Source organism: Cricetulus griseus, chromosome 8 (assembly GCF_003668045.3).
Source record: "Cricetulus griseus strain 17A/GY chromosome 8, alternate assembly CriGri-PICRH-1.0, whole genome shotgun sequence".
NCBI classification, from domain to species: Eukaryota; Metazoa; Chordata; class Mammalia; order Rodentia; family Cricetidae; genus Cricetulus; species Cricetulus griseus.
In genome coordinates this window covers 93139450-93152967 of record NC_048601.1, presented here as the reverse complement: position 1 = coordinate 93152967, position 13518 = coordinate 93139450, and the positions used below count along the sequence as shown (strand labels likewise).

The 13518-nt window shown below is 40.5% G+C and overlaps 1 protein-coding gene across 1 annotated transcript in view; it reads left to right on the top strand.

The window, feature by feature from the left end:
• The window catches only part of Ube3c (ubiquitin protein ligase E3C), a 99380-nt gene that overhangs the window by 58678 nt on the left and 27184 nt on the right, over window positions 1-13518 (top strand). The window contains exons 15-18 of the mRNA XM_027428639.2: window positions 747-834; window positions 3591-3688; window positions 5284-5416; window positions 7276-7523. Coding sequence (XP_027284440.1) covers window positions 747-834; window positions 3591-3688; window positions 5284-5416; window positions 7276-7523 — 567 coding nt within the window. The remainder of the gene's footprint in view (window positions 1-746; window positions 835-3590; window positions 3689-5283; window positions 5417-7275; window positions 7524-13518) is intronic.

Sequence of the window (13518 nt, the reverse complement as noted above, 5' to 3'; positions counted from 1 at the left end):
GCCTTGTATAGTAACCCTACAAATTCACAATGGCACTAAAGAGAAAAAGACCTTCATCCATCAATTTTATGAAGTGTAAAAGAACCATTTCATTATTTTGAAGTCTGTTATGGAAAGAAAGAAGTAGTAAACATTTGACCTGCCTCTCTAAGACTAGTTAGATAGCATTGATGCCTTCCTGTTGTATGTCTTCTAGATAGTGGGTGTCCTATCTTTTGGGCTCAGGGAAGGGTGTATCATGTCACCACACATACTGAGCTTGCTGCTCTAAAGCCTATTGTGTACCTCTGTAAATAGTGGGTATGATCCAGACTGTAAGCAGAAACTTATACCATTATTTAAAAAAAAAACAAAAAGACTGAAACTAAGGGATGAGAAGAACTTATAGATTAAAGCAAAGCTTAAGAGAAAATGCCCTCTGCTTATCTCTCTTGAGTACTAATTCAAGCAAATTAATTGGAAAAGAAAAACTTTAGAGGAGATAGCTAAGTTTAATAGTTATTTTTTAAATTGTGATATGCTTTGTTTTGTAATTATATTATTATATTCATTTACTCTGCCCAGACACTCACCAGCTCACTTTAAAGTACTTAAGGCTAGAATGTGAGGATATGAAAGGCATCCTGCACTGGGCAGGGATAGACAGCCAGCTCCTTAAGGAACTGCAGGCCATGCGTCTGTCTGTTCATATACCACCAGACAGTACTGGGCTAAAAGAAAATGCTGACAGCGGTTGATTTGCACAGGTCACCCAGCTCTATGTACCTGCATCTAGACACGTGTGGCGGTTCCGGAGGATGGGCAGGATTGGCCCTCTGCAGTCCACCCTGGAGGGTAAGTTCTCCTTAGTTGAAACTTCTTTTCACAAGGGCAAATACTCTGCTTCATTCACTCCTCCTACTGTTAGCTCTTGTGGTTTTTGCTGAACACCACACAGTATTTTCATCTTCCAATAGAAATCAGCTATGTACCCTGGTAAACAGTGCAAAATGCTTGTTATCTCACCTTTTCTGAAAAGTGGAACTGCAGGCCAAGCAGCATGAGGCAGTAAGGTTCTGTGGATCATAGCTGTTTCTTTTGATCACTCCACAGAATTTCATTGACTAGTTACCCCATAAAGAAGACATTTGGTTATTTTTCAGTCTTGGGTGGTTATGAATGTAGCTGCTATTATTATCAGAGTACAAGTATTTGTGTGAATATAAATACTGGAAGAATCCTAAGTCACTGCATAACTGGGGCTGGCGAGATGGCTCAGTGGTTAAGAGCACTGATTGCTCTTCCAGAAGACCTGGGTTCAAATCCCGGCACCCACATGGCAGCTCACAACTGTCTGTAATTCCAAGATCTGAAACCCTCATATAAGCATACCACTAATGCATACTAAAATAAGTAAATTAAAAAACAAACTACAGAACTGTTTTCTGACCGTAGATGTATGATTTGTGCACTGGTACTTTGTATACCAGCCAGTACTTGGAATTGTCATGTTTTGTTTTGGTTGGTTGCTTTTTGTTTCTTTGATACAGAGTCTCACTGTGTAGCCTTAGCTGCTCTGGAGTTCTGGCCATCTCTGCCTCCCAAATTCTGGGATTAAAGGTATACTCTCCACCATGTCCTCCTGGGATTATCATTTTAAAAAGACAGTTATCTTACAGATATGACATGGCCATTTCAGTAATGGATAGTAGCTATGGTTGCCTGGCCTTTCAACATACAGGCATTGATGAGGAAGAAACTCATGGGGCTTCACAACTTCTGAGGAGCTATTAGCTCTTAATGTTTGGTAAGGAAGTGGGAGTCGTTTTCTTTAGTAACATAGACAGTGATTGGTTGCCTATGCTCCAGTAGATCACAGAAAAGATGAGAGTTAGAAGACTAGAGGAAGGTGGTCAGCAAGGAGAGGATAATGAGCTATGAATGTCATCACCATATATTGTGTACATATATGAAATTGTCAAAACTTCTTTAAGAATTAAAAATTTAGCCATTTACAAGTATATGGTATGGGGGCTGCAGAGATGGCTGCTCTTCCAGAAGTCCTGAGTTCAATTCCCAGCAACCACATGATGGCTCACAACCATCTGTAATGAGATCTGGTGCCCTCTTCTGGCCTGCAGGGATACAAGCATACAGAATACTGTATACATAATAAATAAATAAATTAAAAAAAAAAAAACAACAACAAAAGTAGCCAGGCATTGGTGGTGCATGCCTTTAATCCCAGCACTCAGGAGGCAGAGGCAGGTGGATCTCTGTGAGTTCCAGGCCAGCCTGGTCTCCAGAGCGAGTGCCAGGACAGCCTCCAAAGCCACAGGGAAACACTGTCTCGGAAAACGAACAACAACAACAAAAAAAAAATATATATATATGGTAGACTAGAGATGTAACACAGTGGTGGAACACTTGCTTAGCCTTGACCAAACCCTGCATTTCATCCCTAGCTCCACCAAAGAGCAAGTGAGAAATACAGTGATACCTCATTGTGATTTTACCCTGCATTTCCCAACTGACTAATGATATTGAGTATATACTTTCATGTGCTTATTTTTTAATTATTGCCTTTGAAGGATTTAAAATATGTTAAAGATATAGTCTATTTTTCTTTTTGTCTTTTTCTTTTCATTTTTTGTGGGGGTGGTGGGAGACAGGGTCTGTCTATGTGGTCCTGGCTGTCTTGGAACTTATTATGTAGACCAGGCTGGTCTACAACTCATAGAGATGCTTGCCTCTGCCTAAGTGCTGGGATTAATGGTGTGAGCCACTTCTGCGTAGCTAAAAGGGAATCACAGACAGTAGTGAGCTGCCATGTGGGTACTGGGATTTGAACCCAGATCCTCTGGAAGATCAGTCAGTGCTCTTAGCCCCTGGGCCACCTCTCCAGGGAATCTTAAACTGTTAAAAGTTATTCAAATTCTTTCTGTTCTGATAAGGCATGGGTAGGACCTTGGTGGGAAGCCCTTGACTAGTGAAGGACAAACAGGCCAGACAGAGCTTGTGTGGGAAGTTTTATTAGAGGGAGGGAGAAAGAGAGAGAGTGCACTAAGGTGTCTGCATACAGAGCCAGGATACTGTTTGCCATGAGCAAAGGGGTGATGCACTCTGCCCAGTCCCCAAGGGAAGGGACCAAGGTATGCCTGATTACTAACTCATTCAAATGAGCTTGAAAGGGTTTTGTTGTACCAGGCTGTTTTCTGACCAATATAGGATATGCTTCTCCTAAGCAAATCTTGACATGCATGTGTATCTATCTCAGAGGAAAATGCAGCTTTACAGGGACCTAGCACTTTAGCTCTGACATCCTTAGCCTCACCCTGTGAGTGCTAGCTGTGTTTGTAGGATGAGCAAGCAACTGAAGACGGTTGCCCTGACCCACTCTATGCTTTGGTAGCACTCACCTGGCTGGAATTACCTCATAGTTTTCAGATTGGGCCTGAAGGGTGTGTTTATGAAGCTAGAAGTAGATGGAATCACTAGGTTATTTTAGATTCTTAAAATTATTTTATAAATCCTGATTTTAGTAGCTGGCAGTGAATGGAAAGGAAAGAGAAATACAAACAAAACTAAATGAGTTTTAACATGTGTTGCAGTGGGTCTGGAGTCCCCACCCCTGTCTGTGTCTGAGGAACGACAGCTTGCCATTCTGACAGAACTGCCTTTTGTGGTTCCGTTTGAGGAGCGAGTGAAGGTATGCCATTCAGACCCTGTGATGCTAACAACACAGTTAAAAAAGTGAACACATCGAGTAAAATATCTCCAAATTCATACTTAAAATCCAGCCAGATACTTCTCTGTACAAGCTAAAACTATGCTTTCCCTTGTAGTTAGCTGAGGGAAAGCTATTAGACTAGAGATTTCTGATAGTGGGGCCTACGGAATGTTGTTTAAACTGTCAAAGTTTGCATTGCTTTACTAAAAATGCCAAAATTTTTTGTAAAAATATTTTGTATACCTTCATTAAAAAGTTATGACCATCTCTGCTTTGAAAAAAATAGACAGATATCTTAGCTCCTTGCCAGATGATTTTGACAAAGGTTTAAAAGATATGTTAATTTGGACTGGTGTGTGTGTGTGTGTGTGTGTGTGTGTGTGTGTGTGTGTGTGTGTGTGTGTGTGTGTGTGTGTGTGTGTTAGAAAAATTCTAGAAATTGCCACGTCTTTCTTTCAGGTACTGGCCTCTATTTTTTCAGGCCTACATTCTTTGTCCAGAGCAAACAAAAGAATGTACTGACCATCCTAGAGGCTCTAGGTCAGTGGTTCTCATCCTTCCTAACGCTGCAACCCTTTAATACCTCGCGTTGTGATTCTCAACCATAAAATTATTTCGTGGCTATTTCATAACTTTAATTTGGCTACTGTTACGAATCGTAATGTAAATATTTTTGGAGATAGAGGTTTGCCAAAGGGGTCATGACTCCACAGGTTGAGAACTGCTGCTCTAGGGGTTCATAAAAATGCCAACATATACTGGGGGGTGGCAGCACATGTCTTTAATCCCAGCACTCGGGAGGCAGAGGCAGGCAGATTTTTGTGAGTTTGAGGCCAGCCTGGTCTACAGAGCGAGTTCCAGGACAGACTCCAAAGCAACACAGAGAAACCCTGCCTCTAAAAACCAATAGATAGATAGATAGATAGATAGATAGATAGATAGATAGATAGATAGATGTATGTCAGCATAGTGCCCAACTCCTGAGCTTCCTCTATTGGTATTTCTGCCTCATAGACATTTGAATTTTGTTCTTGGGGGGACATATTTTAAAGCATATTGCTTTAAAAGCTTCACTTCCTTCCTAAATAATATTTTCAGCAGTGGGCTATATATATATCTGTGCATTCTACAGAGTCCATGCAGAGGCTGGAGAACAATTTTAGGAGTCTGTTATCTCCTTTGATCATGTCTCAGATCAAACTTGGGGCATAACTCTTGACAGAAAGTGCCTTACCCTCTGGGTCATCTCAGTACCTGTCTAAATTTTTAAGAAGTACTTAATAAATGAACATGTACTGTGACATGGGCCTTTCAAAACACTGTAAATGCAGGGGAAACACTATAGAAATACTAATTTCTTGAATAAGTTAATATTTGCTGCCTTGTATATAAAAACTGATGCCATAATTTATAGAGATACAAAGTTAAAACATTTAACAGTTTTGTTTAGATTGTTTGTGCTTTTGCTCTCTTCAGCAGCACATGTACTAAAATTGGAACAATATAGAGAAGATTGTTTGTGCTTTATAACAGCAAGTATGTTATTTCTAATAACAACTTTACCTTTTTGTTAGATCTTTCAAAGGTTGATTTATGCAGATAAACAAGAAGTTCAAGGAGATGGCCCATTTCTGGATGGGATCAATGTCACAATAAGAAGAAATTATATTTATGAAGATGCTTATGACAAACTTTCTCCAGAAAATGGTATATATATATCTATATACATACTATTCTGTGTGCCTGCATATCTTGGGGAAGTGGGGAATTACTGTAGAAAATAGTAATTGTTGCTGGGCATAATGGTGTACCCCCTTAGTCCCAGCACTCAGGTGGCAGGAGCAGGTGGATCTCTGTGAGTTTGAGGCCACTCTGGTCTGTGTACTGAGTTGAGGACAGCCAGGGATATATAATGAGACCCTCTCCCAAAAAACAAATAAAAGAAAGAAAATAATAATAAAAAATATTTCTTTTGAGCTGGTGCTGGATTTGATGGTACATGTCTTTAACCCTGCATAGAAATATATACACACATATAATCAGCAGTGGACTACTTACTACTTGACTGACTAGTATGGGTGAGAGCCTAGTTTGAGTTCCTTGGGAGATAAGGTTTTTTTTTTTCTTTTCTGTTCATAATTTGTTCTATTAAGACTTTGATTGTTCATTTTGTACTAAGGAGGAAACCCAGGTAAGTGTTTTACCACTGAGCTGAACTCCCAGCCCTCTGTATGACATTGTGGACTAGGGAGATGAACACGGGTATCTGGAGTCTAGGGAAGTATGGTCTTCAAAACCCAAGTGTCTCTTCTTTGGAATCCTGTAGCAGCTCATAAGTCAGCCCTCATTCATACTTTATTATCCAGTTCCATGCTTGTCTCACCCCTTTACCTTATTTAAATGTACCCTTTGCTAAAAGCATTCAGCACATGTTCAGGCAATGCCTGTTGTAGTTGTAGCTGTAATTAGATAGGACAGCATGAGAAGTGTAAATGATTGTCTCGGCAGGAAGCCTGGAGGACTTTCTGAAGAGGTGGAAGTGAATCTGGGCTGTTTAGGAAAGACTGACACATGGGGTATGGGGCTTGTGTCTAACTGCGTACCCCTCTCTGAGGCCTCTGTCATGTTGGAGTGTATCTATGTGAACTTTTCAGCCAAAGATGGACTTTGTGCTGTAGGCAATTTTAATTAAACTTTAAAAATTTCAGGTAGAGTTTTGTCCTTAGGGTAAGTGAAAGACTCAACTGTAATGAGAAAGTCTCCCATTACACTCAACTCATTCTCAGACTGAAAGCATGGAAGTAAAAGGTTTCTTTGATTTTTCACTTCTATGTCTAGAAGTCAGGATATTGGTGTAGAAAATAAACAGCTGTGTATGTATTTCCACCACTTACGATGAAACAAGGAGGCACAAAAGATGTCAATAGTTTGCTTCCTTCTTTGGATACTTTTCTAGCTTGCTGTGAATCTTCATTCATAGTAAATCTTTAACTCTAGAAAACTGGCTTGGGTCCTTTCAGATCAAGAAGACAGTATCTTTAGCTTGTGTTCAAGCTTGTCTTTGATTGGAACTGCTTTGTGAATCATTTCAGTGATGAACTCTATGACAAGGTTGTTATTACCTATTACTCTTATTACCCATTACTTATTACCTATTGTCACCCCCCAAAAAGTCTCTTTCCCCCTGCCTACCATAGGCACCTAGTTTAGTTGCCTAACTTTCCTTTTCAGATGATGGGTTGTTATCTTTCTCCCACTTGCCCAAACTACCCAACCATCTCCCATGTGAACATATCCATGGAAAAAGGTTTTCCATGTAGGCCCTGAGAAAATTCCCATTGGTTCTATTGGCTGCTAATATTTTTAATGGGACCTTCTACATAAAAGTTGGTATTTCTAGGTTATGTTTATTTTATTTGCATTTTAAGTAACTTTGATGTCATTGTCTCTTTAATATTGCTGTTTTGGTGAACCATAAATGTTAATTGTCCCTGGTTGATAGTCATGATGCCTTCGCATAATGCTTCCTGTAATACTGTTTATTTTATTGTTCTTTATTTTAATAGAACCTGATTTGAAAAAACGGATTCGCGTGCACTTGCTTAATGCCCATGGCCTGGATGAAGCTGGCATTGATGGTGGTGGTATTTTCAGAGAGTTTTTAAATGAACTACTGAAATCTGGATTTAACCCCAACCAGGGGTTCTTTAAAACTACTAATGAAGGGCTTCTATACCCCAACCCAGCTGCTCAGATGCTTGTGGGAGATTCTTTTGCAAGGCATTATTACTTCCTTGGCAGAATGCTTGGAAAGGTAGGTAATCTTTATATAAAAATAGAGCTTGAAACAAAAGATGTCATTTCACTGTTTATTTTGATAGATTTTGTGGTCTAAATTTCATTATTTTTATTATTTTTCAAAATTGTTAAAAGACATTTTGGTGATTCCCTAGCTATTGCTTATTTATTTATTTATTTATTTATTTATTTATTTATTTATTTATTTATGGTTTTTTTGGGACAGGGTTTCCCTGTGGCTTTGGAGGCTGTCCTGGAACTTGCTCTTGTAGACCAGGCTGGTCTCGAACTCACAGAGATCCGCCTGCCTCAGCCTCCCGAGTGCTGGGAGTAAAGGCGTGCACCACCAGTGCCCGGCCTTAGCTATTGCTTATTTACACAGCAACTACAGTTCATCATAATGCATGGGCAGTAGTTAGACTAAAAAAATAATTGATATAGTACAAAAACAGAAAGTACTATAAAACTCTGCTGACAGAGGTTTTATAGTAGCCACCTATATTTATTTTTGTTTGATTTCTGTGCGTGTGCATGGCCATAGTTTGACATTGGGTGTCTTCCTCAGTTGCCCCCTGTCTTCCTTATTCTTTGAGATCGGGTCTCTCACTGAACCTAGAGCTAGTTGATTCTGTTAACTGACCAAGCCTCAGCTTTCTCCACCTCCCCAGCACTGGAAATACAGGTGCATGCTGCTCTGCCTAGCTGTTTGCAATTGTGTTTTGTTAATGTGTGTGCTAGGAATGGAACTCATCCTATTTACATAGCAAGCACTTTTCCTATTTAGCCATCACCCCATTCCCAAAAGTAACTATTTTAAATTTGTTCAATGTGGTTTACACATGTCAAATGAAAGGGGAGTATGGAACTGAATGCAAACTTCAGGTTTAATGGTAAAGTATGTAGGGTCTAGAGAGATGGCTCAGTGGTTAAGAGCACTGAGCACTCTTCCAGAGGACCCAGGTTAATTCCCAGCACCCATGTGGCAGCTCACACCTGTCTATAACTACGAGCCTGACACCTTCACACAGACACGCGTGCCTGAAAAACACCAAATGCAAATAAAATAAAAATAAATAGAGAAATATGCAGTGTTCCCTCTAATCCAAGTCAGAAACAAGGCAAGGGTACACTTGGCCCTGAGGGATCAGCATTGTAATTGTTCTGCCAAAGTAACCAACAAAATGTGGTTGTTTATATTTACTGGTTACTAATGTTTTTAAATGTGGAACTTTTACATACAAGCATATGTTTCTAGGTTATGTTTATTTTGTTTGCTTATTTTAATTTTAAGTAAAAATGTTGGTTCCTGCTAATTATGGAAGAATGTGTCTAGCAGGCTGTTCCAGTAAAAATCAGGAGCTGAAATTCATTTGTATTGTGTCCTAAATGAATATGTATTTGTGTTCTTATTTGATCCCAGAGGACATACGCAGTTTTGTAGTGGAAGACATGATGTATCTGAGATATGTCCAGTGGATTTCTGCTATCAGGCTCAATACTCTTTTCAAGATGTATTTTTATTTTTAATGATGTGTCTGTGTATGGATATGTGTATGTGAGTGCAGGTGCACCTGGAGGCCAGAGGCATTGAATCCCTCTGAAGCTGCAGTTCCTGGCAATTGTGGGCTGACTGTCATGGGGACTGTGAACTGAACTCAGGTCCTCTGGAAAACAGCATGCTGCTCTTTATCACTGAGCCATCTCTCCAGCCCTGCCTCCAAGCTCTTAACTACCCAGTTCTTATTAGTATGATACAGGAAAGATTTTACGACAACCTCTGACTCAGAAACCCGTTTTGAGTCCTTGTAGCTTGAAAACAAGATATATACAGAGTACCCAGTTGGTAACAGTGCAGCTGAGGTTTCAGCGGAGCTGAAGGAGGAGGTGGCTCGTCTCCCTTCCCTTCTTCTCCTTGCCTACTTTCAGTTTAGATTATGCCCCCAGGGGTTTTTCTTTTTTTGGAGACAGGGTCTCTCTGCATAGGCCTGGTGTCCTGGAGCTCACTATGTAGATCAGGCTTGGCCTCAAACTCACAGAGATCTATCTGCTTCCACCTCCTGAGTGCTGGGATTACATGAGTAAGCTGCCACGCCCGGCCTGAGTTACAGGTTTAAAATACAGAAGAAAGATGTAGCATATTTGGTAATATAAAGTAACATCGTAGTGTACACGCAACATATCCATAATGACACTCACTACCAAGCCTGATGACCTGGGTTTGATTTCTGTATTCAATGTGGTGAAAAAGAAAACCAACTCCTACAGATTGTCCCCTTGCTTCCATATGCGTGCAGTGGTGTATGCCTCCTCCTTAAATAAATAAATGTAGAAAAGGGTGGGGCTATGTAACTCTCTAGGATCTTTAGCTGTCACACAAATTAAAAACAACTTTCCTGTTAGAATAGCTACTATTGAAAGACATAGGCAGGCATGGTGGCTCATGCCTGTAATCCTAATATTCAGAATGCAGGATGATTATTTTAAGTTCTGCACTAGCCTGCGCTATGGATGGGTGAAATGCTTACGAGAGAAGGAGAAAAAGAATTTTGATGCACAGTTAGTGAGGATGTGTATATGGACTGTAGCATAATTCTTCCAAGACCAAGTAGAGCCCTCAGATCTGGAAGCTCATTCTTGTAACACCTACTGTATTCCCTAAGAATGAAGTAAGCATGTCAGCTCCTTGTTGACCATAGTCATTGCTACATAAAGCTAAGATGTGAAATTTACCTAGGTGCTCAGCAGTGGAACAGATAAAGAAATTGTAGTAGTATACGTCCATGATGGAATAATATTCAGCTATATTTGCAGCAAAATAAATGGAATTCCTTTAATCCCAACATTTGGGAGGCAGAGGCACTTGGATCTCTTGTGAGTTCAAGGCCCGCCTGTTCTACAGAGCTAGTTCCAGGACAGCCAGGGCTACACAAAGAAATCCTGTCTCAGAAGAAGAAAAATAAAAAACATAGGACTCAACAACATTGTATTGAGTGAAGTGCTTCAGACACAGAAAGACAAGTACCACATGTGCATTCTGATATGTGAAAGCTAAAATAGAGTTGTCCTGAACATAGAATAATGATAAATAGGGATTGAGAAGAAAAGAGGGTAGATAAGGAAGGCTGGATTTGATCAGTGAGCACTGCGGGCATGTGTAGAAATGATCACACTCTGAACCCTGTTCATCTTAGAGTGTGTGGCACATGCTTTAATTTCAGCACCTAGGAGGCTGAAGCAAGAAGATGGTGAGTTCAAGGCCAACCTGAACAAAACCTTGTCTCAAAAAGCAAAGACTGGGCAAGTGGCTCAGTGATCGAGTGTTTGTACACATTGTTTAACCCCCAAGACAACAGAATAAAAATAGATGTGAATTAATTAAATTATTTTTACAACTAGCTCCTTGAGAATAGTGATTGATTTAGTTCCACAGAGTTTTCTGCATGGGAATTCCTAAGGGGTTTCTGAAACATCTGTTTACCATCTGATTGTAAGTGGTTAACTTTGCATCAGCATGTCTGCATCCAAATGAATGCACCCATACAGCACTGATAGTGTGCACCTGAACATTAAATCTGCAAGAGAAGAAAACTATCTACTGATTGATTATGGTATTTATTGGGTCATAATATATTTAAATTTTCTTAATGCATATGTTAGTGATTGTTTACTGTGATAAAGTGCACGAAGGTCTTCAGAGCAGCTTTGCGCAAGAAGAATTACCTCCCGTCACTGGTCACTTCTCAGTTAAAAGTTCCATTAGCAGATGGTTCCTGCCTGGGCTGCGGGTCATGGCTGCACTTTGTTGCCTGTAAATCAGGCTCTAGACAGGACTAAGTAAACAGCCTGGGATGTGGTCGTGTCATGTTGGACTTTTCACAGACAGAAGCACCTTAGTCCATTTAAGCCAATTAAGTTCAGAATATTTATTGGAACAAATCCTTTATCGTATTTGAATTCTACTTGAAATTTTCCCCCTTGATTCAGAATATTGATTTAATTGGAACAGAATGCCTATAAATCAGATTATTTGGTAATACCCAGGTCATATATTTGAAAATTTTAATTAGCAGATTGTATAACTTCAGCAGGCTTTATAATTGTGTATTTCAGTAGAGTAAGTATGCAGTTAATGTATCATAAAGTGTGATGTTGACAGTTAGCAGTTGATCTTGACCTTTCTGGAAGCTGAAAGAATTTATTCTTATATGTCATTAGTGTCCCTTTAGAAAATGCTCTCTGGATTCCATGGTTTAAATCTGTAAAGCTTGAGGTGAGCATTAGGACCCTTGTTTGCCTCATCCTTCACATGACATAGCTCCTCTCCTCTGCAGTCATCTTTGAGCCTTAAGCTGAGTACATGGTGTCCCCTGCCTCACCCATTGCCAACAGACCAATGCTCTTGTCTTCCTTAGGTCTTGGCAGTAGCACAGGCTTTCTAAAACCGACACAGAGCCTTTTACACATGGTGCCAAACATGGTTATGCACGCCTTTAACCTCAACTGGAGAGGCAGAGGCAGGAGGATCTCTGTGAGTTTAAGGCTAGCCTGGTCTATATAAGCAAGTTCCAGGACAGCCAGGATTAAGCAGTGAGATCTTATCTGTAACACAAGAACGACTTAGTGAAGATGACTAGATGTACATGTGTTTTGTTCCTAAACAAGATCAGTTAGAAAGGCGGTGGTAAGTAAATGAGCCCGACCTCTGGTGTGAATTAAACCAGGTAAGGAACTCCTGGTCTTGATTGCATAACCTGAAAAGTCTTTAGCTTTGATGTTACAAGTAGGTTGAGCAAACACTCAAATGGGAAACCACGCTAGAGATTGGTGATGGTGGAATCTCAGCCCTGATAGTGTAGAGCCAAAAAGGAGTGTGTGCAGGGACATTGTTGATAGGTCAGGGGTAAAACGAAACAGATAGGAAGGGGCTACCTAGTTTATTCTGAGAACAGAAGGATGGGAGTGGTATAAGCTAAGCTAGGGAAGGTTGGTAAGAATGACCAGTTATTCATTTTAGATACCTAGGTACTTTAGGTAGACACTGTATTCAAGAATAAGGTCTGGACTGAGCTGCAAGCTGGAGGGGGTATATTTAGAGGGTAGAGCTTAGGAGCCAAGTTCCATGGTGCAGCAGAATTCCACACAGGAAAGAGAAAACAAGGAGAATGCAGTGTCTCAGAAGCCTCATCAAAACTGTCTCAAGGGAAAAGAAGGATAATTACTATTAATGTTAGTGATGGGCCAAATAACATTAGAACCAGAGAGGTGGCTTTACCATTTATCAGTGTGTATGTCACTTTGGAGTAGAAGCAAAGCCTCAGTAGATGTCAAGGACAATAGCATCATTGCAGCTAAGGCATGTTCTTGTCATCTGGGAACTCCTATTAACATTCAGACTAACAAGCAGTAAAATGAAGGACATTTTCATGAGTGATAGACAAGCAAACTGCTGCTCTCACCCATTGCCTGAAGCACAGACCTGATGCTTTGAAGAAAGTGTGCTGTCTGCAGGTGTATTTAGTTCAGGTAGAGCTAAGTGATACTTAAGAGCTTGTCTGGAGGTCTGTGGCTAGAAGAAGACAGAAGGGCTGCCAGGGTCTAATGATTCTCAATGCTTCTTCCAGAGTGTGCACACATATACAAAGCAGAAAGACCTCAGTGAAGATATGGGAGGTCAGATGAGTGAATAGAGCCTGTGTGGGAAGGAGGCTGATGTTCTCCAAGGATGACCCAGGAATAGCAGCTTTGCCTGAGAATTGATAGAAAACTGTGTCCCTTGAGCTAGCTAGCAAGCCAGCTATAAGCTGCAGTCTTCCAGTCCTCACAGCCTTTTCTGGGATGATCATGAGAGTAACTCCCCAGAGAAACACAGGTTGTCAGTTGACTGACGTCTAAATTAGAGTTAGCCAAAGTAGCCACTTACGAGAGAGAGGCAAGAAAAGGTGAGCTGGGCCAGATGTGGCATCACCTATAACCAGAGCACATGAAGCAGGAGAATTGGGAATTGAAGGCAG